Genomic DNA, 27,259 nt, shown 5'->3' with positions numbered 1-27,259 from the left:
ATCGTGTCTGCACTGGCTCTCTGAAAGAGCATTCCACCTAGTCTCACTTATCCCCGTAACTTGCACATTCTCTTATTTCAGGTAGCAATCCAATTCCTTCTTGAATACCTCGATCAAACCTGCCTCCACCACCCTTACAGGAAGTTTGTTCCAGACACCAACCAACCTCTGGGTGAAAAGATTTTCCCTCACATCACATTTACTCCTTTTGCCAATTATTTTGAACCTGTGCCCTCTAGTTCTTGATATACTCTTGAGTGGAAGCAGTTTCTCACTGTTTACCCTGTCCATACCCCTCAGGATCTTGAATACCTCTATGCATCCCCAACATCCACAGCTGAGGTGGAGGCAGCCTGCTGACTGCGATACCCTGTTGTCTTTGACTTTGGCGGGCAGAGGGCTGAGACCTGGAGGGCCCCAGCCTGCTTTGGGTCTCCTGCTGTGGGGCAAGTTCACCCTCCTCGGCCTGTAGAACTGCAACTGATGGGGACACAGGCAGAGGGGATTTGCATTGGCTGGACACTCCTGGAGTCACCAACATTACAATGAATTCACAGTATTGGCTGAACGATGGTGCAGAGTCCTTGCTTGGTTGGGAAACACTGGTCTCACTGTGGGCACACGCATGGTCCCGGTCCTCTCCGGTCAGCTCAATAGCATGCTCCTCGTACGGAGTGAGGGCCTTTAGCTCTGACAACCCCCCACTGCTCTGGGATCTTTCCTTTTTGTTGTGGGTGAGCTTGTTCAGCATAAAGACAAGTGGAGGGACGGTGAGCAGGAAGGATGCCAAGGCAGATGGAAAGAATACCTGTCTTATGTTGGTGCCGAGTGGATCTGTGTAAGGGCTGAGGGTATGAGTTGCACATGATGTGAAACCAGATGGAAATGTCAATGTGTGCGAGAGAGGCAATGGCGGTGTCCCTTGTGCTGGTACTGTGTGAGAACCCTGTTCACTGTCAGGCTATCTCACTTGTGAGAGTGAGAGTTGAGAGTGAGGAGAATGTTGGCTTACTCTGGTGAAACAGATAAGATCATTCATCTTCCTGCACTGGATGCCTGATCTCTTCTTGGATGAGTTGGCGCTAACCATGCTAGCCACCTGCTCCCAAGCCCCTGTGATGAGGTTTGTGGTTCTCCTTCTCCCATCATGGGTTTAGAGGATGTCCCGGCATTCCTCCACAGGGTCCAGAAATAGTGTCAGACACTGTCACTATACTTGGGAGTACTACTCTTCTTCACTTTGGGCACCATCTCGCTCTGTCAACAGTCCTGGGCTCCGAACAGTGAAGGGTGTGCACGAGTGCAGTTTAAATGGCACCCAGAAAGATGATCCGATTAGAACACAGCAGGACGAGCAAATCACAGCCCGCCCTGCCACAAGATCCAACGTCCTTCCTGCTGATGCATATATAATGAAGTGAAATGCGGATGATCTGGCGCAGAAGCCCACCATTACGGTTGGCAGGATAAGTACCGCTTTTCCGGCCCGCCACCTCACTTATTCTGCAGAGGGGAAAATCCTGCCCAATGTTTCAGGTCGACGACCTTACACCAGGACTGGGATAAGTTAGAAATGTAATAGGTTTTGAGCATGGAGTGGGTGGGAAAAGTGCAAAGAGAAGGTTTGTAATAGGGTGAAACACAGGAGAGATTGAATTTCAAAAGAGTTAGTTTTCCAGGGCCAAATGGAAGATGATGGCCAATAGGCTATCAACTAACATTCGTTATAAGCCTACTGACTCTCATAACTACTTTGACTATGCTTCCTCATGCCCTACATCCTGTAAGGATTCTATTCCATTCTTCCAGTTCCTCTGTCTCATTTGCTCTGATGATACAATCTTCCAGACCAGCATTTGCGATGTCTTCTTTTTTCCTCAACTGAGGACTCCCCCACACTGTGGTTAACAATGCCCTCGCTGTATCCGCCACATTTCCTGCACTTCTGCTCTCACCCCTTCCCCTCCCTCATAGATCTATGATAGGGCTCCCTTGTCCTCACTTTCCACATCACCTGCCATCGTAGTCATTTTTCACCATTTCCGCCATCTTCAGCGTGATGCCGCCACCAAACACATCTTTCCCTCCCCTCCCCTGTCAGCATTCCAAAGGGACCATTCCCTCCATGATACTCTGGCCTGCTCCTCAATCAGCCCCAACACTCCATCCCCTTCCCACAGTACCTTTCCATGTTGTTAAGAAACCCAAACTTGCCTGATTGAACATGAAGGTCAGGAACTCCAAGTCCTGACAGACCTCTGACTTTCTGCGTATGCACAGGCTGGCAGCAGGCTGCATGTGCACAGTTTGGCAATTTTTATGTTCTTTTGACAAAGGACTGACCCAGAGCACATGGGCAGGAAAAAAAGGCATGAAAACTCCGGTCAGATGACCTGCTGTGAAGTGCCATAGCCAGCAAGTGTCCCAAGTTGGGGACAAGGAGAGGTTCCAATCAAGTGGCTCAGGTAGGGGACAAGGGAGAGCTCAAGAAGTGTCCCAGACAGGGGACGAGGGAGAGAGGGCAGGGAGAGATTCCTGAAGCGTCCCGGGCATGGGACAAGGGTGGGGGACAGGGAGAGGTCCCAAAAAGAAGTCCCAGGTAAAGGGCAAAGACAGGGGACTGAAACAGGTCCCAGTTAAGTTCACTTGAGAGGAGCAGAGAAATAGGTTCCAAGTTAGAGAAAGGGCTGTGGGGAGCAGACTTTAAGTAAATAAGGCTCAGGAGATGCCCTGGTAATTAAGAAGGGGTGCTGGGGCAAAGGTACCTCTTTGGAACAGTAGGTTTCTGCTTGTATGTACACTCGAGAATCCAGGGGAATAGAATCTCAGAAGGTGAGATCGAAACCCTGGAGGTGGGCCATTGTTGATGCCGTCCAAGTCTGGTAATTGAAGAAGGCTCAGAAGATGCCTTGAAGATCCAAGCAGGCAGCTGAAGGTTGATGACTCCATGCTGAGAGCCGTTGGGGCAGTCGTGTTCTGCTTGGCATGGCCGAAGAGCTGAGGTTGTGCTGTGGATTGGTATTTGCGTGAACCTGAGAATCCAGGGGAACAGAATCTCAAAAGATGAGATTGAAACCCTGCGAGGTGAGCCATCTTTGAAGCCGTCTGAGTTGGAGCAAGCTTTGGAGAGAATTCCAAGGTGAGATCTTCAAAGACGAAGATTGGAAACCCTCATGACAGACATGGAATTTCAGTGAGATGGGTTGGCTCACAATGTGACTAACATCTGGGTGAGTTGTTGAGAAATCCATTAAATTTATTTTGGCCGCATCTGTCATTTATTGTGTAGTGTGATGTGTCCAACCACAGCTTGCCTGTTAATTCACATGTATCTCTTACTTGCCCTGAATGTTAAAGATAGATATTGCAAATTGTTTCATCTTTCTGACCTTGTACAATAAAGTTTATTTCTGTTTGTTCAAAACCAATGGAATCTTGTGGCTTTATCCTATCAGAAAGTGTCTCAAATCTCAAACTTTGTAGACTTTAAACAAAACATTATTGGTCCCTAACTGGATCTCACCAACAACTTGGGGGTCTGGCCAAGGATCATAACAACATAAACGCAGGAGATGGAACATCTTCCCTTTTACCCCATTCCCCACTGACCAAGGCCCCAAACACCCCTTCCAGGTGAAGCACCAATTTACATGTACTTTTTTCAATCTAGTTTGCTGCCTTTGCTGCTCCCAATTTTGTGTACTCTGCAGTGGGGAGAACTAATGCAGATTAGGTGACTGCTTTGTGGAACAACTCTGCTCAGTCCACAATTAAGATCCCGAGCTACCGATGACCTGTCATTTTAATTCTCCACCTTGTTCTCACATTGACATTTCGGTCCTCAGCCAGCAGCACTGTTCCAGAGAAGCTTGACATAAGGCACTTCACACACTTCTGGATTCAATAAGTTCAACAATTTCACACTGTAAACTATATCCCTCATTTTGCTCCCTTTTCTTTGCTTGTTTGGTTTTCCTTTTATTTTGTCTTTTTGTGAACAGCACATCTGCTCTAGGCATAACTTTTGTTTCTTTGTTTCTTTTCTTACCCCATCATTATTCCCTTTGGCCCTGGAAGACAAACTCTTCTACCATTCATCTCCCCTGTCTTTTACCCTATCACAGATCTTCCTTTTGTCTTTGTCCTACCCATCTTGAGCAAAACATATTACATTTCTAACTTTTGCCAGTTCTGATAAAAGCTGTTTCCCTCTCCACATATGCTGCCTGACCCTCTAATTTTCTGTTTTTATTTCAGGTTTGCAGCAAGGGCCGTATTCTGTTTTTCAATATTCTCAGCCTGATGGGGGCCACAATATTATGGCACCACCCAAGTGAGGTAAATTATATAATTTGCAGCATCTTAGAAACGCCGGGCACAAAAGATGTATGCATTGCTAAGAGTCCAAAAAAGAGAAGTTACATTTGTTATGGCCAATTTCCAAGAAATCACCAAATTTAAAACCTGGCACATTTTTAATCTTTTAACAAGATTTAGCCAGAACACAGCACCACAATGATTTCCTTCCACCTCATGTATGGTGGGTGTCCCAATTACACCCTAGGTGATGTTGCTCCTGACCAGAATATTTAAATGCCCTTGAATCCAGGAAATGGACAAAAGTCAGAGTTGTAAACAATGTTAGGGGAAGTACCCACCTCTCCCTCCCCACGTTGTACTACTGGCAGAGCAGGACAGAAAATTTTTGCTTCTTTTTGCTCAGTTCTGTATTAAGCAACAATATAAACTTAACTGTTTTCCTAAAAAAATCATTAACATTGAAAAACGAATACTGAAAAACTTACCTTTTTGATAACAAATCATATTCTTGTAAAATTGATAACAGATTTTCTACAATAGTGAGTTCACCTATCTTTGCTCTGCACCCTGGACTAAAAAAAAGCTAAATGTTATAGTTTGTTCAGTTATAGCCGTTTATTTAAAGCTATACTTTATACTTTATATAATTAAGTTACATACCTTTCAGCTAAGCTGGTGAGAGCAAGGAGAGCACCCAGTAATACATTATTGTCCTTGGCTGCAAGTAGCTTTACCAGGGTCTAAAGGAAATATTTCAAGTTAAAATATCTTGTTGTCTATTATTTTATTTCTTCTTACTTAACATAATAACTATTCTAATTTATAAACTCACTGGCACAGCTTAATCTCTGGTACCGATACAAAGTTGGACATTGTGCCTAAAGAACGTTTTATAACTTTTTCCTGTTTTAGTAAAGACAGTTGCAAATGATATACATTAATACATATTCTTACTGCTGTGTAAAAATTAATCCATTACTTTGGGACATGTGCCATAAGAACAGAAATAGATCAGTGGGAGGTATTATAGCCTCTCAAATCTGCTCTGCCATTCAACAATTTCATGATTGATCTTTGACCTCAACTCCAAGGTCCCACCCCATTCCCATATATCTCAATTCATTTATCCTTCAATTCACCTGTCCACAAAGAAAAGCAGGAAAAATCCAACCCAATCAATTACCACCGTATCAGTCTACTCTTGATTATCAGCAAAGTGATGGAAGGTGGCATCGACAGTGCTATCAAGCTGTACTTACTCAGCAATAACCTGATCACTGATGCTCAGTTTGCGTACCGCCAGGGCTACTCAGCTGCTAATCTCATCACAGCCTTGCTCTAAACATGGACAAGAGAGCTGAATTCAAGAGGTGAGGTGAGGTGAGAGTGACTGCCCTTGACACCAAGGCAGTATTTCACCAAATATGGCATTAAGGCGCACTACCAAAACTGGAGTCAGTAGGAATAAGGGGGAAAACTCTCCATTGGTTAGAGTCATATCTAGCGCAAAGGAAGATGGTTGTGGTTGTTGAAGGTCAATCATTTCAGACCCAGAACATTACTGCAGGAGTTCCCCAGGATAGTGTCCTAGGCCCAACCATCTTCAACAGCTTCATCAACACCTTCCCTCCACCATAAAATCAGAAGTGGAGAAGTTCGATGATAACTGCACAATGTTCAGAACTATTCGCAACCCCTTGGACACTGAAATAGTCCCTGTCCACATGCAGAAATGGACAATATTCAGGCTTGGGCTGATAAGTGGCAAGTAACATTGGTGCCACACAAGTGCCAATTAATGAACATCTCCAACAAGAGAGAATGCAATCATCTCCCCTTGACATTCAATGTCATTACAATCGGTGAAGCCCCCACTTTCAACATCCTGGGGCTTCCATTGACCAGAAACTGAACTTGACCAGCCATATAAATACTGTGGCAACAAGACCAGATCAGAGGCTTGGAATTCTGTGGTGAGTAACTCACCTTCTAACTTCCCAAAGCCTGTCCACCATCTACAAGGCACAAGTCAGAAATGTGATGGAATACTCTGCACTTGCCTGGATAAGCACGGCTCCAACAACCCTCAAGAAGCTTCACACCATCCAAGACAAAGCAGCCCACTTGTTTGGCACCTCGTCCAGCACCTTAAACACTCACTCCCTCCATCACTGATGAACAATGGCAATTGTGTGTACCATCTACAAGATGCAATGCAGCAACTCACCAAGACGCCTTCAAGAGCACTTTCCAAGCCAATGACCCCTACGAACCAGAAAGGGAAGCACAGCAGATGCATGGGAACACCAATCCCTCACCACTACCTTCTCAAGGGCAGTTAGGTTTGGGAAATAAATGCTGGCTAGTCAGCAATGCCCACATCCCATGAATGAATATAAAAATTTTAGTCCTCTAGCTACAAAGGATAACATTCTATTAGCCTTTAGATGTCAAATTCGACCCGAGTGGGTGAGGTGTGGTGGTGGGGGGGTGGGGGGAGAAGGATCATCCGTGGCCTGGGGTTGGGGGGGGGTGTTGGTGTAAGGGGATTGAATGGTGGGGGAGGGCTGTTGTGAGGGGAGAAATTGGAAACCCAAAGGGGAGAATCTGACATTTTTGCATCTGAGCAATCAGAAGGGGCAACTGGAGACCTGCGAAGTTGATCAGAGGTCTGTGTGGGAGATGGGGTTGGTGGGGGTAAAAAAAGTTATGGGGGAGTTGGGGTGGAGGCCAGGGTTATTACAGACAGTGTAGACGAAAGCAGGGACTGGAGGGACAATGAGCAAACTGACCATGACACGATGCTGCAGGGGAGCATTCAAATTGGAAGGTTGGGAGAGTAAAAAGGAATGCAGTTATATTAAGGGACAGTATAGTTAGAGGGATAGATACGGTTCTCTGCAGCCAAGACAATGAGTCCTGAAGATTGTTTACCTGCCTGATACCAGGGTTAAGGGCATCCCCCTGGAGAGGAATTTGGAGTTGAAAGGGTTGTTGTGGTCCATGTGGGTGCCAACGACATATGTAGAACTAAGAAAGAGATTCTGCTAAGGAAGTATGAGCAGTGTGGTGTAAAATTGTAAAGCAGAACTACAAAGGTAATGTTCTCTGTTTACTACCTGAACCATGAGCAAATTGGCATAGGGTAATTAAGATCGGAGAGTTGAACGTGTGGCTCAATGATTGGTGTGGGAGAAATGGGTTTCGATTTGTGGGGGAGTGGCACCTGGACTGGAGAAAGAGGGAACTATGCCGTTGGGACAGCATTCACCTGAACCACCCTAGAAACAACAGAAGACACAAAAGGCATCCCAAAAATAGTAGCAAATCAAGGAGCAATACGGAGGAAGAAACTTAAAATAATCACTCACTGAGAAAAAGTACTAAGCAAACTAACGGCACTAAAAGGGCTGTCCAGTTCCCTAGACCTGATGGGCCTGCATCCTAGGGTCTTAAAAGAGACATAGTGACATTGGTTATAATCTTCCATAATTCTGGAAATGTCCCAGTAGATTGGAAAACTGCAAATGTAATACCTCTTTTCAAAAAAGGGAGACAGAAAGCAAGAAACTATTGGCCAGTTAGTCAAACATCTGTCGTTGGAAAAATGCTGAAATCCATTATTAAGAAAGTAGATGCCAGATACATTTAGAAAAGCAAAATACAATTAGACAGAGTCAACATGGTTTGATGAAAGGGAAATCATGTTTGACAAATTTATTAGTTTTTTTGAGGATGCAACAAGCAGGATAGATAAAGTGGAACAAGTAGTTGTTGTGTATTGAAAATTGCACTGTGCATTTTGACTGCTTGAGGTTACCATACACACATGTACCAGCGGGAGTCGAAGGTAATAAAGGATCTATGTTTCAACAGCAAATGCACAGTTCTGTTTCTCACTAAATGTGGCCGAATCTTACTGTTTCTTCCCAAGAACTTCAAAACAGCAATACGGATAGTGAAAACTAGGAAACAGTGCTTTCAGGTATGAAACTTTTTGAAGGTATTTGTCTACTTTCCGTGGACAGCATTTTAAGGTGGAGAAAGGCTGTGTTAGACACACACAGGTGGAACTCCAAAGCACAGTGAACTCTCCAAAATAACCATCCAATCAAAAGAAAAAATGTACCTCAGATCGAGAGAAGTTTTTCCGCGAAAGGAACGTGATCCTGGATTCTTGATACACCTGATCACTGTGTTGCTGACAAATATGCCTATACCCAATCTACAGCCTTTTGATGTGCATTCAAAACCATCTGTATTCCCATGTTGGAAAATTTTGCTGTGCATTTTGAAGGCACGATGGCAGGTTTTTCAATCAGAGGTGACAAAAGAAAAAAGATCTTACCTCTCCACTATGAAGGTGAAGAATTAGACACTTACGTCTTAGCAAAATGACTGCAATTCAGCAGAAAATGAACTAACAACCTATTTCACGACCAAGAAAAATACAATGTATGAAACAATTCGAAGCATAATACATTTCCGACTTTCTAATTAAGAAGCAAATGAGATAATTGGCCAATATTACACATGTTTGAGGCAACTAGCAACCAAATGTGGCTTCTGTGACAAAAACAAAAATAGCTGGAAAAACTCAGCAGGTCTGACAGCATCTGCGGAGAGGAATATAGTTAATGTTTCAAATCCATATGACTCCTCATCAGAAATCAAATCACAAATAATCGGAAGTTATCTCTCTAGTCTGCCCGAAAAGAACTCGAGAAAGGCTTATCTGGTGGAGTCCAGAGATACCGAAGCTCAGGCTGCCAACAGTAGCTACCATACTCTAAGTTTAACTCCTGTGAACACAATTCATCACTCACATGCCAAAAAATGACCTACTAAGCAACAATAGCAGTCTCACAATCAGAATTGTGACTTGTCCAAACAATGTTTCCACTATGGTGGCGCTTATCCACACTGGACAGATCGTCCAGCTACTGGCTGTGTAAAGCTTGTAGAAATTTCAACCACTGTGCTAGCGTTTGTTGCTTGTCAGCAAAATCAACTACCAGGACTAGTACCAACAGAAGTTGCCATGTATGTATACCATAGCAATAGTGCAAGAGAATGTGGCCAATACAGGGGCAGATGGCTCTGAATATACTTTTTTGTTCTCTTTTGGATGCAGCAACAGTAATGTTTGACATTGATCATTGACTGCGCAGATATAAATGCTCACATAGATACAGGACAATTTGTCAATATCATGGGAGACAAAACATTCAACAAACTTCAGGTTTTCCCCATTCACTGCAAACCAGTGAATTCAAAAAAATTCCCTTACAACAGAGGCAAACCACAAAGTTTTCAGGGCTTTTGAAACACCAGCCCTACTCAAAGACACTAAAACGAATGCTGTATTCAATGTTCTATCTGGAAAATATGACACGCTTATCAATTTCTACACAGCAACAGATCTGCACAGCAACATACGCAACTCCTATCCATACCGACAACATTCTGGAATTGTATGCTAACCACTTCAATGTATCGACAAACTGAAAGGTGTTACATGCAAGCTTCATGTAAACCCTAATGTACCCCCCAGTCATGCATCACCAGCAACAAATACCATTTCATGTCCGAAAGTAAACAGAGAAGGAGCTTCAGTGCCTACTTGATCTTGACATTATTGAGAAAGTTGGAGATGAACCTCTGCTTGGATCTCACCCATACAAGTCTTCAAGAAATCCAAGAGTGAGGACCAGATTAGAATCTGCATTTATATGCAATCACCAAGTCAAGCCATACAACGAGAAAGACACTTGGCATCAACAATCAATGGTATCATAGAGAAAGTGAATGGTGCTAAACATTTTGTTAAACTTGACATCCATGCAGACTACCAACAAATGGAGCCTCCAGAAGAATCGAGGTACCTTACAGTATTCTCCACTTACATTGGACTTTTTTGGTACAAGAGGTTCAACTTTGGAGTCAACTCAGCAGCTGAGGTATTTCAGCACATGATTCAGTCTGCACTTCAATGACTTGAAGGCATGCTGAACAGTGATGACATTCTCATCCACAGTCACACTAGAAGTGAAATTGAGGCACATCTACATGCATACCTATGACATCTTAGTTAACGTAACCTCACCTTGAACAAAGACAAGTGCAGAATCATATTCTTTGGTCAAGTGAAGGAATATCACCTGATCCATGGAAAGTTGAAGCCATTGCAAGCTCAGTTGGCTTAGGTGCAGTTCTTGTGCAGAAAGACAAAGCAGGCAACTCATCAATCGTTGCGATGGCAATCAGATTGCTAATGCTCATAGAGCAATATTATTCACAGAGAAGCACTCTCAATCACAGAATCACACAGTGCAGAAGAGGCCCTTCAGCCCATCGAGCCTGCACCGACACGTGAGAAACACCTGACCTACCTACCTAATCCCATTTACCAGCACTTGGCCCATAGCCTTGAATGTTATGACGTGCCAAGTGCTCATCCAGGTACTTTTTAAAGGGTGTGAGGCAACCCGCCTCCACCACCCTCTCAGGCAGTGCATTCCAGACCGTCACCATCCTCTGGGTAAAAAGGTTTTTCCTCAAATCCCCCCTAAACCTCCTGCCCCCCACCTTGAAATTGTGTCCCCTTGTGACTGACCCTTCAACTAAGGAGAACAGCTGCTCCCTATCCACCTTGTCCATGCCCCTCAAAATCTTGTACACCTTGATCAGGTTGCCCCTCAGCCTTCTCTGCTCCAACGAAAACAACCCAAGTCTACCAACCTCTTTTCACAACTTAAATGTTTAATCCCAGGCAACATCCTGATGAATCTCCTCTGCACCCCCTTCAGTGCTATCACATCCTTCCTATAATGTGGCGACCAGAACTGCACACAGTACTCCAGCTGTGGCCTCACCAAAGTTCTGTACAACTCCAACATGACCTCCCTACTTTTGTAATCTATGCCTCGACTGATAGAGGCAAGTATCCCATATGCCTTTTTCACCACCCCACTAACATGCCCCTCCGCCTTCAGAGATCTATGAACACACATGCCAAGATCCCTTTGTTCCTCAGAACTTCCTAGTGTCATGCCATTCATTGAATACTTCCTTGTCAAATTACTCCTTCGAAAGTTTATCACCTCACACTTTTCAGGGTTAAATTCCATCTGCCACTTATCTGCCCATCTGGCCATCCCAACTATATCTTCCTGTAGCCCAAGATACTCAACCTTGGCCCATATCACATGGGGTATCTTACACTTTCATCTCTATTTGTATGGAAGCACATGTGAACTTCTAACTGATCATAGATCAGTAGTAAGGTTGTTGAACAATCCAGATAGCGAACCACCTACCCAAATAGAGTATTGGATACTCAAACTACAAGTGTACGAGTTCCATATTAAGTATCAGACAGATGTGCTCAACCCAGTGGATGATTTTTCACGACTTCCATTGCCAACAGTCAGTCCTACTAGTCACAAGGAAAAGATTGCCGGACAACATCTTAACTTCATAAGCCTAAATGCGGTACTGAAGTCACTAAAACAAACAGACATAAAACAGCAACAAAACAAGATAAGGCATTGCAACAATGTATGACAGCAATGGATTCACAAAACTGGAAGACATGATTGAGAGGGCGTCTACAAATGAAATTACTCACACACAAGATCTTCATAATGTTAGAAGGGATGGTTTAAGCTAGCTTGGCAGGGGGATGTGAACCAGACAGGGAATTCAGATAGGACAGAAACAAAGCTAGAAATGGTAGGAAGAAAAGTAATAAGCGAAATGGGAAGATAGTGGAATCAAAGGCCAGCATCAAATAGGGTCAAAGTACAGAAAAATGTTGAAAAGGCAGAATTAAAGGCAGTCTATCTGAAAGCATGCAGTATTCACAACAAGGTAGATGAATCAACAGCACAAACAGATGTAAATGGGCATGATCTAATCGCCATTACAGAGATGTAGATTCAGGCTGACCAAGGCTGGGAGCTGAATATTCAAGAGTATTTGACATTTAGGAAAAATAGGCAAAAAGGAAACGGAGTGAAGGTAGAGCTGTTAATAAAGGATGAGGTCAGTACATTAGTGAGAGAGGATCTTAGATTGGAAGATCAAGATGCAGAGTCAGTTTGGCTAGAGCTAAGAAACAGCAAGGGCTAGCAAACATTAGTGGGAGTTGTTTATGGCCACCAAACAGTAGTGGTAATGTAGGCATGGTATAAATCAGGAAATTAGAAGTGCATGTTACAAGGGTAATACAGTAATCACATTGGAAGATACAGAAATTGTTCCAAAAATAATAGAGAACCAAGGGACTAGTGAGCATGAGGAACTGAAAGAGAGTAGTATTAGTGAAATAGTAGTACTGGAGAAATTAATGGGACTGAAATGGACCTGATGATTTACATCCCAGAGCGTTGAAAGAAGTGACTGTAGAGATAGTGGATGCATTAATGATCATCTTCCAAAATTCTATAGATTCTGGAATGGTTCTCAAAGATTGGAAGGTGGCAAATGTAACCCCACCATTTAAGAAACGAGGGAGAGAGAAAACGCAGAATTACAGACCTGTAAGTCTGACATCAATAGTAAGGAAAATGTGAGAATCTTTTTCTTTATTCATTTACAAGATTTGAACATCACTGGCTAGGCCAGCATTTATTGCCCAATCTTAACTGCCCCTGGGAAGGTGGTGGTGAACTGCCTTCTTGAATCACTGCAGTCCCTGTGATGTATGTACACCTACAGTGCTGTTAGGGAGGGAGTTCCAGGATTTTGACCCAGCAACAATGAAGTAACAGCGCTTTTTTCCAAGTCAGGATGGTGAGTGGCTTGGAGGGGAACTTCCAAGTGGTGGTGTTCCCATGTGTCTGCTGCCCTTGTCCTTCTAGATGGTAATGGTCGTGGGTTTGGAAGGTGCTGTCTAAGGAGCCTTGGTGAGTCTCTGCAGTGCATCTTGTAGATACACATAGCTGCCACTGTTCTTCAGTGATGGAGGGAGTGAATGTTTGTGAATGGGTTGCCAATCAAGTGGGCTGCTTTGTGCTGGATGGTGCCAAGCTTCTGTAGTGTTGTTGGAGCTGTACTCATCCAGGCAAGCAGAGAGAGTATTCCACCACACTGCTGGCTTGTGCCTTGTAGATGGTGGACAGGCTTTGGGGAGTCAAGAGGTGAGTTACTCACTGCAGGATTCCTAGCCTCTGACTTGCTCTTGTAGCCACAGCATTTATATGCCAGTCCAGTTCAGCGTCTGGTCAATGGTAACCCCCCAGGATGTTGATAGTGGGGAAATTCAGCGATGGTAATGAATTGAATGTCAAGGGGCAATGGTTAAGCTCTCTCTTGTTGGAGATGGTCATTGCCTGGCACTTGGGTGGTGTGAAACGTGAACATTACTTGCCACTTGTCAGCCCAAGCCTGGATATTGCCCAGGTCTTGCTGCATTTGGACATGGACTGGTTCAGTATCTGAGGAGTCGCAAATGGTGCTGAACATTGTGCAGCCATCAGTGAACATCCCCACTTCTGACCTTATGATGGAAGTTAGAATATAAAGGATGTGGTAACTGGACGCCTAGAAAATAATGATATCAACTGATTTGGATGTGGATATCAATTGTAATATTTCCAAGTTTACTGATGACATATAACTTTTTTGCGAATGTGAGCTGTGAAGAGGATGCAAAGAGGCTACAAGGAGATTTCGACAGGCTTAGTGAGTGCGCAAGAACATGGTAAATGGAATATAATTCTTTACTTAAATTAGATAAGGTACCAGGACCAGATGAGATGCATCCAAGAGGCTGAGGGAAGTGAGAGTAGAAATTGTAGAGGCACTAATGATAATCTTGCAGTCTTCCTTAGACACAGGGAAGGTGCCTGAGGACTGGAGAACTGCAAATATTACATCCTCGATCAAAAAGGGGTGCAAGGATAAAGCTGGCAATTACAGGCAGTCAGTTTGACCTCAGTGGCAGGGAAACTTCTGGAAGCTAAAGTATAGGATAAAATCAATAATCACTTAGACAAAAGTAGGATATTTAAGGAAAGCCAGTATGGGTTCATCAAGGGGAAAAAAAATCATGTTTAACTAACTTGCTGGAGTTTTTTGAGGAGGTAACAGGGAAGGTTGATAAAGGAAACACTGTTGATATGATATATATAGATTGTCAATAGGCATTTGATACAGTGCCACACAACAGATTGGTAAACAAACTTCTGGGTCATGGAATAAAAGGGAAAGCAGGCATTGGATAAGAAATTGATAGGAAACAGCAGTGACAAATGATAGTTTTTCCAGATTGGTGGAAAGTTTGTAGTGGAGTTCCTCAAGGGTCAGTGTTGGGACCTTTGCTCTTCCTGATATATATTAATGAAGATTGGAACCATTGTCAGCTGTGATGGAGATAGTCTTTAACTTCAAAAGGACATAGACGTGTTGGTGGATTGGGCAGACAAGTGGCAGATGAAAAGTTCAATGCAGGGAAGTGTGAAGTGATTCATTTGGGCAGGAAAGATATGATGAGACAGTATAAAATGAAGGGAGAGCCTCTAAAGCAGTTGCAGGAACAGAGGAAAAGAGAGAATGTGTAAGGTTATGGGGATAAGGCAGCGGAGTGGGACTAGGTGGAATGCTCTTTCAGAGAGCCAGTGTAGATTCTATGGGCTGAATGACCTCCTTCAGCACTGTAAAGATACTGTGATACTGTAATATGGAAAAAATGTTAAGTTATTAACTTTGGTAGGGAAAAAATGCAGACTATTTCTTAAATGGTGAGCGATTGGGAAGTGTTGATGTCCAAAGGGACCTGGGTATCGTTTTTCACGACTCATAAAGTTAATATGCAGGTGCAGCAAGTAATTAGGAAGACAAATAGTATGTTGGCCTTTATTACAAAAGGAGTTAAGTACAGCATTGTAGAGGTCTTGCTGTAATTGTAGCCTTGGTCAGACCGCACCTAGTGTATTGCGAAACAAAAACAAAAATACGTGGAAAAACTCAGCAGGTCTGGCAGCATCTGTGGAGAGGAGTACAGTTAACGAGTTTTGAGTCCAAATGACCCTTCAACAGAACTAAGTAAAAATAGAAGAGAGGTGAAATTAAGCTGGTTTAAGGGTGGGGGGGGGGGGGGCGGTGTGGGTTTGTTCCTACAAAATGAGCTCACCAGTTTGACCACATCTGATCTTGTGTTACGCAAAAACTATATTATTATTCCACACTCAATGAGGGAATGTGTTGTCGATATATCACATGAAGGATACGAGAGAATTGTCAAAATCAAACAACTCCTTGGGGAAAAGGTACGGTTTCCAGGAATTGATCTCATGGTACAGCACAAGTCTTTGCCATGTCAAGCAACCGCAATGTCAAATCTTTGTGATCCTCTCAAGTTGTCTGATCTACCTCCAGGATCATGCATCGAAGTGAGCATTGGTTTTGCAGATTTGCCAACAGCTGCTTGTTATCACTGACGACTACAGCAGATTCCCCAGTCATGGAAATAGTTATGTCAACTTCAACGAAGGCAATCATCACAAAGGTTTTTGCTTTGTTTGGAATTCCTCAAACGGTAAGAAGTAACAATGGACCCCATTCAACAGCAATGAATTCAGTAAATTTGTGAACTAACTAGACTTCCCTTGTTGAAAAATCACACCCCATTGGCCAAGAGCTAACGGGGAAGTTGAGATATTTACGTGTACTTTGAAAAAAGCAATACATACAGCTATAGCTGAGAGCAAGTCATAAAAGCAAGAGTTCTATCTCTTGCTTTACAACTACAAAGTGACTCCTCACTTTACTACTGGAAAAGTTCCAATTGCACTCATCTTTGTACATGTCTTCCTGAGCTACCCCACGGAGCTAATGACCAACATGTATGTGAACGCAATTGAGAACAGAAAGATTAAATGAAAGTCAATGCACAACAAAACATGAAATTTAGCGCTACATTGCTAAAGCCAGGAGATAAAGCGCTTGCGGAGCATAATTATTATATTTTGAAAGCAAACAACACTCTACGACATCCAACCATATATTGTGACCAACAGAAAAGAGTCAATCATCACTCCCAAGCGTGGCTCACAAATCATCATACGAAACGTGTTATTCTTCAAAGCACTGAAAACACCATTAAAAAACATTGACTCTGATTCCGATATCAGCAGTTCAGAGGAGGAACATGAGTTAAATGAGACCACACCTAACATCCGACCATATCCTACTCATGAGAGAAAATGTCCACCATACTTAGTGATTACATTGCGAAGTGAACAATTTTCAGTTGGTGAACAAGTCATTCCTTGCATTGTGTAGGACTGAATGCATTGTTAAATTAATACAAAAGTTAGAATATCACAGAATCACAGAATTGTTATGGCGCAGGAGGCCGTTTGGCCTATCATGTCTGCACTGGCTTTCTAAATTAGCATTATGACTTAGTGCCAGTCTTCTGCCTTTTCCCTGTACCCTTGCACATTATTTCTATTCAAATAATCATCCAATGCCCTCTTGAATGCCTCGAATTAACCTGCCTCCACCACACTTCCAGACAGTGCATTCCAGACTCCATCCACTCATTGTGTGAAAAAGTTCTTTCTCACGTCACATTTGCTTCTTTTGCAAATCACTTTATATCTGTGACCTCTTATTCTCGATCCTTTTATGAGCGGGAACACTTTCTCCCTTTCTACACTATCCAGCCCCCTCATGATTTTGAGCACCTCTATCAACTCTTCTCTTAGCCTTCTCCTCTCAAGGAGAACAGTTCCAACCACTCCATAACTGAAGTTTCTCATCCCTGTAACCAGTCTTTTAAACCTCTTCTGCACTCTCTCTAATGTGTTCATATCCTTCCTACCATGTGCGACCAGAACTGTACACAATGCTCCAGCTGAGGTTTAACTTGTGTCTCAGATAAGCTCAGCGTAATTTCCTTGCTCTTGTACTCCATACTTCTATTAATAAAGCCCAGGATATTGTTTGCTTTATTAACTGCTCTCTCTACCTGTCCTGCTGCCTTCAATGATCCATGCACAAATACACTCAGGCCCCGCCGCTCCTGCACCCCTTAAGAATTGTACCACTTATTTTATATTGCCTCTCCATGTTCTTCCTACAAAAATGCATCACCTCACATTTCTCCGCATTGAACTTCATCTGCCATCTATCTGCCCATCCACCAACTTGTCTATATCCTTTTGAAGTTCTACACTGTCCTGCTCACAGTTTACAATGCTTCTAACCACAAACTTTGAAACTGTCCCCTGCACACCACGACCTAGATCATTAACATATATCAGCAAAAGCAAGGGTCCCAATACCGACCCCTGGGGAAGTCCACTACTTTCCTCCAGCATTGCTCTGTATTTCCTATTACTCAACCAATCCTGTACCCACATTGCTACTGTTCCTTTTAATCCATGAGCTATAACTTATCTCACAAGTCTGTTGTGTGGAACTGTATCAAATGCCTTTTGAAAGTCCATGTATACCACATTAACAGCATCACCTTCAACAACCCTATCTGTTACCTCTTCAAAAAACTCCAGCAAGTTAGAAAGACATGATTTCCCCTTAAGAAATCAATACTGATTCTTCCTAATCAACCCACATTCTTCCATGTGACCACTAATTCTATCCTGAATAATTGTTTCTAGAAGCTTCCCCACCTCCAAAGTTAAACTGACTGGTCGGTAATTGCTGGGCTTATCTTTACAACCTTTTTTGAACAAGGGCAATTCTCCAGTCCTCTGGCACCTCCCCTGAATCTATGGAAGACTGAAAGATTATGGCCAGTGCCCCTGTAATTTCCACTCTCACTTCCTTCAACATCCTTGTATGCATCTCGTCTGGTCCAGTGCCTTGTCAACAAGCACTGACAGTTATCCAATAGTTCCTCCTGATCAGTTTTGAACCCTTCTAGTGACAGAGTTTCCTCCTCTGTCGCTGTGGCCTGAGTAGCATCTGCTTCCTTGGCAAAGACAGATGCAAAGTATTAACTTAACACCTTAGTCATGCCCCCTGCCTCCATGCATAAATCCCCTTTTTGGTCCCTAATCGGCCCTATTCTTCCTTTTATCATCCTTTTACTATTTGTGTGTCCATAGAAGACTTTGGGATTCCCCTTAATGTTGACTGGCAGTCTTTTCTCATAATCCCTCTTCGTTTCTCTTATTTACTTCATCACCTCTCCTCTGAATGTTTTGCATTCTGCTTAGTTCTGAATTGTATTTTTTACTGACACCTGACATAAGCACACTTTTTCTTCTTTATCTTAATTTCTATATCCTTTTTCATCCAGGGAGCTCTTGATTTGTTTGCCCTACCTTTCCCTTTTGAGGGAGTATGCCTTGACTGTGCCTGAGCCATTTCTTTTTTGAAGGTAGCCCATTGGTCAGCCACAGTTTATTCCACCAACCTTTGGTTCCAGTCTATCTGGCCCAGCTCCATTCTAGCCCGAATGAAGTTGGCTCTCCTTCAGTTAATAATTCTTACTCTGGATTGCCTTTTGTCCTTTTCTACCATCATCCTAAACATTATGATACAATGATCACTGTCTCCTAAATGTGCCCCCACTAACACTTGATCTACTTGGCCCACCTCATTTCCAAGAACCAGGTCTAGCAGTGCCTCCTTTCTGGATACATACTGCTGGAGAAAATTATCCTGAACAAACTCTAGGAATGCTTGCCCCTCTCAGCCCTTTACACTACCACTGTCCCAGTCTACATTTGGGTAATTAAAGTCCCCCATTATAACCACTCTATAATGTCGCATCTCTCTGTAATTTCCCTGCAGATTTGTCCCTCTACATCCTTCCCACTATTTGGTGACCTATAGACAACACCAAGCAATCTAATTGCACCCTTTTTGTTCCTTAGCTCTAACCAAATTGATTCGGTCCTTGAACCCTCTGGGACATCCTCTTTCTCCAGCTCTGCAATGCTCTCCTTAACCAATACCACCACCCCTCCTCCTTTTCTTCCTTTCCAATTTTTTCTGAACATCCTGTACCCAAGAATATTTAACACCCAGTCCTGCCCTTCCTCGAGCCAGGTCTCTGTTATTGCCACAATATCATATTTCCACATGGCAATCTGCCAATCTTAGTTACTATACTCCTTGCATTCACATACATGCACAGTAACCCTGATTTAGACTTCATAGGTGGCCACGGTCCTGATCGAATGCACGTGAAATTGTGCAAAATGATGTCATCACGTCCGCGAGCAATATTGAGGACAGCGGGTACGTGTGGGAGTCGGAGCTGCGCCTGCTGACAATTAAAGGGCTAATTAAGGCCATTAAAAATTCTATTGTCCGCGGTTTTACATTGCCCGTGCGATTTCGTGCTCATCGCACAGGCAAAACGGGCAGGCAGGCAGCCCGGCAGCCCATTTTTAATGAAACCTCATCCAAGGATGAGATGCAATGTCTGGGGTGAAAAATAATAAAGAATGATATCTTGATATCATGATATGATGTTTCTAGAGTTCAGCTGTCAGGTGCTTGAATGTGCTGCATAGACAGTTTACTTGATTTTTTTCTTCGCATTTAACTTGTACAGGTCTGCAGCTCCCTGAGGCAGCTCCACAGCAGCTGTCTGCCTTCAGGAAGCTTGCTAGAGGCGCCCTCGCTTTTGTCGGCGCCTGCCCTCTTCCTGCCCCCGACTTGGCAGCGCTGAAGCTTTCTCAGTGCACATTTCACACTGGCTGACCATTAATTGGCCAGCCAGTGTGAAATTGCGTTCAGGGGCCAATCGCGGGCGGAAGCGCATTTCATGTCCGCTTCTGGCCTGCTGACTTGGCGCAGATGTCAAGCGTGAAATTCAGGCTCATGACTTTCTCCCTTACTCTGACTCCATCTATTAACTTACTATTCTCTGTTCTGGTGCTATCTGTCTATCCCAGTATTTTGTGCACCCTGGTATTCCTCTCTAATGTTCTCTCCTGGTTTCCACACCCCCGCCGAGTTAGTTTAAAGCCTTCCCAACAGCACTAGCAAAATGCCCCCCAAGTAACTGAGTCCCAGCTCTGTTCAGTTGCAACCCATCTGGCTTGTACGGATGCCATCTTCCCCAGAGCCAGTCCCAGTGTCCAAGGAATCTAAAGCCTTCCTTCCTGCACCATCTTTCCAGCCACGCATTCATCTGCCTTATCCTTTTATTTCTGTACTCACATGCACTTGGTAGTAAGAGTAATCTGGAAATTATTATGTTTGAGGTCCTCCTTGCTAATTTTTGACCTAGTTCCCTAAATTCTGATCATAGGACCAATCCCCCTTCCTACCCAAGTCATTGGTACCAATGTGGGCCACGACCTCTGGCTGTTGACCCTACCCCAGAAGAATATCCTGCAGCCAGTCGGTGACATTCTTGACCCAAGCACCAGAGGCAACATACCATCCTGGAGTCACGTCTACGGCCGCAGAAACACCCGTCTGTTCCCCTAACAAATGAATTCCCTATCTCTATTGCTCATCCTTTCTTCTTCCTCCCCTCCTGTGCAGCCGAGCCGCTCATGGTGCCACAAACTTGGTTCCTACTGCACTCCTCTGAGGAACCAGCTTCCAAAACGGAAAAGCGATTTGTGAGCCAGACCCTAGAGGACTCCTGCACTACCTGCCTAGTTCACTTGGACTGCCTGATTCCTGCCCTTTCTGCCTCCAGCCTCCTAAGATGCAGTGTGATTATCTTTCTGAATGTGCTATCCACATAGCTCTCAGCTTTGCTGATGTGCCACAGTGATTCCAGCCACCGCTTGAGCTCTGAAACCCAGAGCTCAAGCTCCTGCAGCTGGCAGCACTTCCTGCACATGTGGTTGTCTCGGACACCAGTAGCATCCAGGACTTTCCACATATTACAGGCCACACATTCCACTCGACCGAGCTTAATTTTATTTTACTTTGGTGTACTTACTTTATTATACTGGCCCTTACTTCCCCCAGTGTTTCTCAATTAAATCCAAGGATGCTACTTCTTTAAAAATAATGCACTTTTCTAATTTACGGTAATTTAAAGACAGTCCCTAACAGCAGATTCGTACCAACCAATGATCTTATGGTTTTCTTGTGATATAATTATTTGTTTATTCTCACTCTCCTTTTGAACTCCGAATGGGCCAGTTCCAAGCAGCTGTCTGGTGTGCCTCTCCCACTCCCAAAGTAAGTGTAAGCCTCAAGCCTCGATCCCGATTTATCTATTCCCACCCCAGGCTGCTCCCTCTCTGACTCCCAAGGTAGGTGTAGGCCTCTAGCCTTGGTTCTAATTTATCTGCTCCTGCTCTGGGCTGCTCGCTCGCAGGTGCGCCGCCTCTCTGATTCCCAAGGTAAATGTTAGTGGTGAGGTTGAATGTTTAAGTTATGCTTAAGTTTGTATTTGGAAACCATTGAAACATGCTATGCCTCTCATCTACTAAGAAGGAGAGGGATGTAGTGTATTGAAAATTGCCTTGTGCATTTGTCCACTTGATTCATACGTGTACCAGCAGAGGGAGTCTAAGGTAATGAAGGATCCATGTTTTAACAGCATGAACAGCTGTTCTGTTTCTTACTGAATGTGGCTGAATCTCACTGTTTCTTTGCAAGAACTTCACAGTGGCTGTAGTGTGTTTAGATTTCCAAAAGGCATTCGATATGGTGCCACCTCCTAGAAACACGAGATAAGAGCTCATGGTGTTGGAGGTGATATATTAGCATGGACAGATGGTTGGCTAACTAATAGGAAACAATCAGAGGGTCAGAAACTCTGCAGCCTCGTTAGTGCCATCGATAGAGATGGTTGCTGCTGAGGCTGCAAGGAGGAGGCACCTTTGAAGGGCTGGTAAAAAATTAGGAGATGCCGGTGATTGGATGACTGTATCTTCCGGCAGCGGTGTGGAGCAGTGAGGACAGCCATTGCTGCCCGAGTCCCTTTTGTGGGCCCTGAAGCCTTAGGAAAGGATGGTCCCCTTTGGGAAGGGGTTGGGATAAATAGGTCATTTTCAGGTTGTCAGGCTCTAATTAGTGGGATGCCACTTGAATCAGTACTGGGACATTAATGTTTACAATCTATATTAATGATTTGAATTAAGGGGTCAAGTGTTTGTAGCCAAATTTGCGGTAGGAAAGCAAGTTGTAAGGAGGACACACAGAGTCTGCAAAGGGGTATAGATATGTTAAATGAGTGGAAAAACATTTTGGGAGGTGGAGTATAATGTTGGAAAATGCAAGTTATCCGCTTGGTCAGGAAGAATAAAAAACAAAATATAATTTAAGTGGAGAGAGGCTACAGAATGCCACGGTACAGAGGGACCTAGGTGTCCTCATATATGAGTCATAAAAAGTTAGCATGCAGGTACACAAGTAATTAGGAAGGCAATAGAATGTTTGCCTTTATTGCAAAGTGGATGGGCCATAAGAGTAGGGAAGTCTTGCTACAGTTGTACTGGGCACTGGTGAGATCGTACCTAGAATACTGCAAACAGTTTTGGTCTCCTTGCTTGAGCAGAGTTACACTTGCATGGGAGGCAGTTCAAAGAAATTTCACTAGGTTGATTCCTGGGGTCTTGTGAGGAAAGGTGGAGCAGATTGGGCCTGTTGGAGTTTATAAGAATGAGAGATAATCTTATTGAAACATAAGACCTTGAAGGGGCTTGACAGGGTAGATGTTGAGAGGATGTTTCCCCTCGTGGGGTATCCAGAACTAGGGGACACAGTTTCAAAATAATGGGTCTCCCATTTAAAATGGAAATCAAGAGGAATTTCTTCTCTCAGAGGTTCGTTAATCTTTGGAAGTCACTACCCCAGACAACAGAGAAGGCTGGGTCAGTGAATATATTCAAGGCTGAGTTAGACAGGTTTTCAATCAGCAAAGGAATGAAATGTTATGAGGGACAGGCAGGAAAGCGGAGTTAAAGCCACAACCAGAGCAACCATGATCTTATTGAATGGCGGAGCAGGCGCAAGGGGCCAAATGGTCTATTCCTGCTCCTGTCAATTATATTCTTAAGTTCTTATGTTCTTTTTACCAAAGAAAGGATACACTTGTCTTCAACAGGGTCCAATTAAGGTTCACTAGATTGATTCCTTAGATGAAAGGGCTGTCCTATGAGGTGAAATTGTGTAGAACTGGTCTATAATCTCCAGAGGTTATAGGAACGATAGGTACCTTGACTACACTTCCTCATGCCCCATTCCCCTTAAGGACTCTATTCTCCCAGTTTCTCCCTGAATCTCTTCAATGTAACATTTCATACTAGTGTTTCTGACATGTCTTCCTTTCTCCCTCAACCAAGGATTCCAATCACCCCTTCCACCATTGTGGTTGCCAGGGCTCTTGACCATATCCATTCCATTTCATGCACTTCCGCTCTTACCTATTCCCTCCCTCCCAGAAGCATGCTAGGGATTTCTTTCTACCCCACCAACATCCATGTTCACAGGATCATTACTCAACATTTCCACCATCTTCAGCATGATGACACCAAACACAAATTCTCTCCCCTGTCAGCATACTAAAGGGATCGTTCCCTCTTCAATACCCTTGGTCCACTCCTCAGTCACTTCTAACACCTACCCCTTCCCTATGGCACTTTTCATACAAACACAGGATATACAACACCAGCCCTTTTACTTCCCCCCTTCTCACTCTTCAAGACACCAAACGTTCCTTCCGGTTGAAATAGGGATTTACTCCTACTTCTTTCTATTTAGTATATTGCATTCATTGCTCAGAATGTGGTCTTCTCTACCTTGGGGAGGCCAAATGTAGACTAGGTAACCACTTTGCAATCACCTCTGTTCAGTCCAGAAGAGTGACCTTGAAATTCTAGTTGGCTGTCATTTTAATTCTCCACCCTACTCCTACTCTGACCTTACTATCCTCGGCCTCCTGCAATGTTCTAATAAAACTCAATGCAAGTTCAAGGAGCACAGTTCATCTTTTGACTGGGCACTTTACAACCTCCTGGACTCAACATCAAGTTCAATATAGATCATAACCATGCCCTCATTTGGTTAACTTTTCCTTTTGCTTTATTTTCTCTCTTGTTTCCACTCACATTTCCTCTAGGGGTCTTATTACAATTCCCTTTGGCATGGCACTATGAATTCTTTTGCCATTTAATTTCTCCTGTCCTTCACCCAATCATAGTCCTTCCATTTTCTGCTTTTTCCCACCCTTTCCTTTTTCACTTACTTAAAATGTATCAGAGCTGGTATTATAATCAGTCCATTGGACATGCGTTGGGAGGTGGGAGGTGGGAGGTTGGAGAGCTGGAAAAATGGCGGCAGAAGGTGTCAGGAAAGAATTGCAATGTCCTCCTGTCACCGCAGGATATTGCTAAAGGCAGAAATAACAGCAGCAGCCAGAAACAGGTAGCCAATTAAGATAACTAATTGGCCTATCAACAGCCAATTTATCACCCTGCCCACATTTTACCAACGTCAGAACGGCCCCTAACACGTTGTGCAGGGGTGCACCAGAACAGATACAAAGAGGCAGCTTCCCAGCCCCTTCCCAGAGGGGACAATCATTTCCTAAGGCTCCAAGGCCCGCAAAAGGGACTTGGGTAGCAATGGTTGTCCTCATTGCTCCATGCCGCCGCTGGAAGGTACACGTGTCCAATCGATGGCATCTCCTAATTTTTTACCAGCCCTTCGAGGGCACCTCGAACTGGAGGCGCCCTCTCCTCCTCCTTGCAGCCTCAGCGGAACCATCTCTATTGACAGCACTAACGAGGCTGCAGAGTTTCTGGTCCTCTAATTGGGCTAGTAGCTTGAAGAGGCAGGCCACTGTTCTTAATGGGACAGCAGTCCCTGTGGCAGTCTCTTAATTAGTTGCCCCCAGCAAAACTGCTGCTGGGATCCCGCTGTCCAGCTGTGCAGGCTCGGGATTTGCATTTGGTGCTGACATCAGGACCATAGGTGTGCCAGTAAAATCCTGGTCTACACTTCTAACTTTTCCCAGTTCTAATGAGAGGTCACAGACCTTTCTGAGTGTTTCTAGCATCCTCTGCTTTTATTTCAGTCTGTTTTTATTTCAGATTTCCAGCATCCATAGTATTTTGCTTTTGTGTTGATAAGGTAAATGCTGAGAGACTGTTTCCCCTGGTTGGAGGGTCTAGAACTAAGGGCCATACTCTCTGGATAGAAATTTATTCACTCAGAGGATGTGAATCTTTGGAATTCTTGTACCCAGAGGACTGTGGATGTTTGGTCAATGAGTACATTCAATGCTGAGATTGATAGTTTTTTGGGCACTAAGGGAATCAAGGAATATGAGGATGAGGAAGGTGAGAAAGTGGAGTTGATGTAGAGGTTCAGCCATAATTTTGCTGAGTGACAGAGAAGGCTCAAGGGGTTGTATTTCTTATGTTCTTATGGCAGGGCTTGCCTGAGGTAGAGTTTAGTTACAAGTCTGCTAGCAGCATGTTACATAACACCATCACTGTCGAGTTGAGGCCTCTGCAGGAACTGCCCTTCATGTACGTGTATCTCTGCCTGAATATTCTAGTGTGTGGGCAGTGATGGATATTGAAGGGCCTGCCATCCCTATATTGGTCATTCTCCTTTTTTTTTGCCAAAAAGCAGATTAGGTGATTACCAGTGGGAAACCTTTTATTTTGGCAGTAGTAGAAAAAATAGCCACAAAGGTCCTTTGACAACGGGGGGGAAAAGAGAACAAAAGAAACACAACAAAATTTCAACAATACCCTCACAATGTTGTAACCTAACTGTTGGTTTCTATAAATTAATTTTCACATGCAGCTCAGTGCCTAGTAACCCTGAACTCTTACATTGACAGGTAAATTAAATACGTAAAATCTGCAAAAATAATGACAAATTGCATTAATTACATAATTATGCATTAATTTAAATGCCACTGGCACAAACTGACAGCTGCTTCCTGCATCCGGCCTAATCAAAAAATGCAAAATAGACAGGGTTCCAGCATAATGGATTTCCCATCCAATTTTCTAATGAATTTTATGCCCAAAAATTGGGCATTGCCAATCAAAAATTCCAAGCTAAAGTAGTTTTTGTTGCAGTATAAGACGGTTCAAGACCTCACTTGACGTAGGTTTAAATTAGACTTAATTTTTATGCTGGTCAATAAAATGTTTGCATCAGTGATTTTGTTTAACTAAATTATTCCATAGAAAGTCCTGATAAATGTCTACCTGTACACTGTTCACTGAATCGGTGCAACATTTTTAATAAAAAAATTGAGCATGGAAATTCTGAAACGTTGTAATAATTTAATCAACAAGTGAAACTAAAAATCACAATCCATTTTTGCAATACACAATTTTATGGAATAAAAACATAACAGGAAATTACAGTTTGGTGTTGCATATCATTACAAGTTATCCTGAATGCTGCTTAGGCCCGTAAGTTACTGAATAAGTTTTCAGGTATCATGGATATCTCATACCTTGTGTGCTCCACATGCAATTATCCATTCTCTTTGTTCTACAACAGCTGCCAGTTTTTGAAAAATATCTGAAATGAAATTCAAATCAAATAGCAGCTCCACAATGTCATAATATCTGCACAAAAATCACGGTGCAATACTGCATTGCAAATTACTCTAACAACAAACAAAATAATTTCAGTAAACACTAACTTCCATTTTAAATGTCTTTTTTAAAAGATATTTTCAGATTATGATAACTGCAAGAAAACTCCAGAAATCCAATCCCGGAGTTTATCAGTGAAACTCCTCTCACTGTGAGACCATGCCAGGATGCTTAGAGTAAGATGTTTCTTACTTCTAGGTAAACAAATGCACAAATATTATATTTTAAATGTATTCGGAAATAGAGAAAAAAATCAGTAGAATTCAAAAATCCACCCTATGCAAATTAGATTAAGTTCTACATTTTGTTGTGGGGGGACACAATGACGTGGTTGCTGTATCATGACAGGACTGGCAGTTCCATGAATTTTTCTTTAAATTGCCGGTGCAAACATGGTGATGACTTTT

The 27,259-nt window shown here is 43.3% G+C and overlaps 1 protein-coding gene across 1 annotated transcript in view; it reads right to left on the bottom strand.

Moving 5' to 3' along the window:
* nek10 (NIMA-related kinase 10) overlaps positions 1 to 27,259 on the bottom strand; it is a 351,428-nt gene that overhangs the window by 276,424 nt on the left and 47,745 nt on the right. The window contains exons 5-7 of the mRNA XM_041183993.1: positions 26,708 to 26,775; positions 4,981 to 5,060; positions 4,806 to 4,892 (exon numbers count right to left, since the gene is read on the bottom strand). Coding sequence (XP_041039927.1) covers positions 4,806 to 4,892; positions 4,981 to 5,060; positions 26,708 to 26,775 — 235 coding nt within the window. The remainder of the gene's footprint in view (positions 1 to 4,805; positions 4,893 to 4,980; positions 5,061 to 26,707; positions 26,776 to 27,259) is intronic.

The sequence above is a fragment of the Carcharodon carcharias genome, chromosome 3, assembly GCF_017639515.1.
Source record: "Carcharodon carcharias isolate sCarCar2 chromosome 3, sCarCar2.pri, whole genome shotgun sequence".
Classification (NCBI taxonomy): domain Eukaryota; kingdom Metazoa; phylum Chordata; class Chondrichthyes; order Lamniformes; family Lamnidae; genus Carcharodon; species Carcharodon carcharias.
The sequence above is the reverse complement of the archived record's forward strand: the minus strand, read 5'-3'. Positions and strand labels throughout refer to the sequence as shown.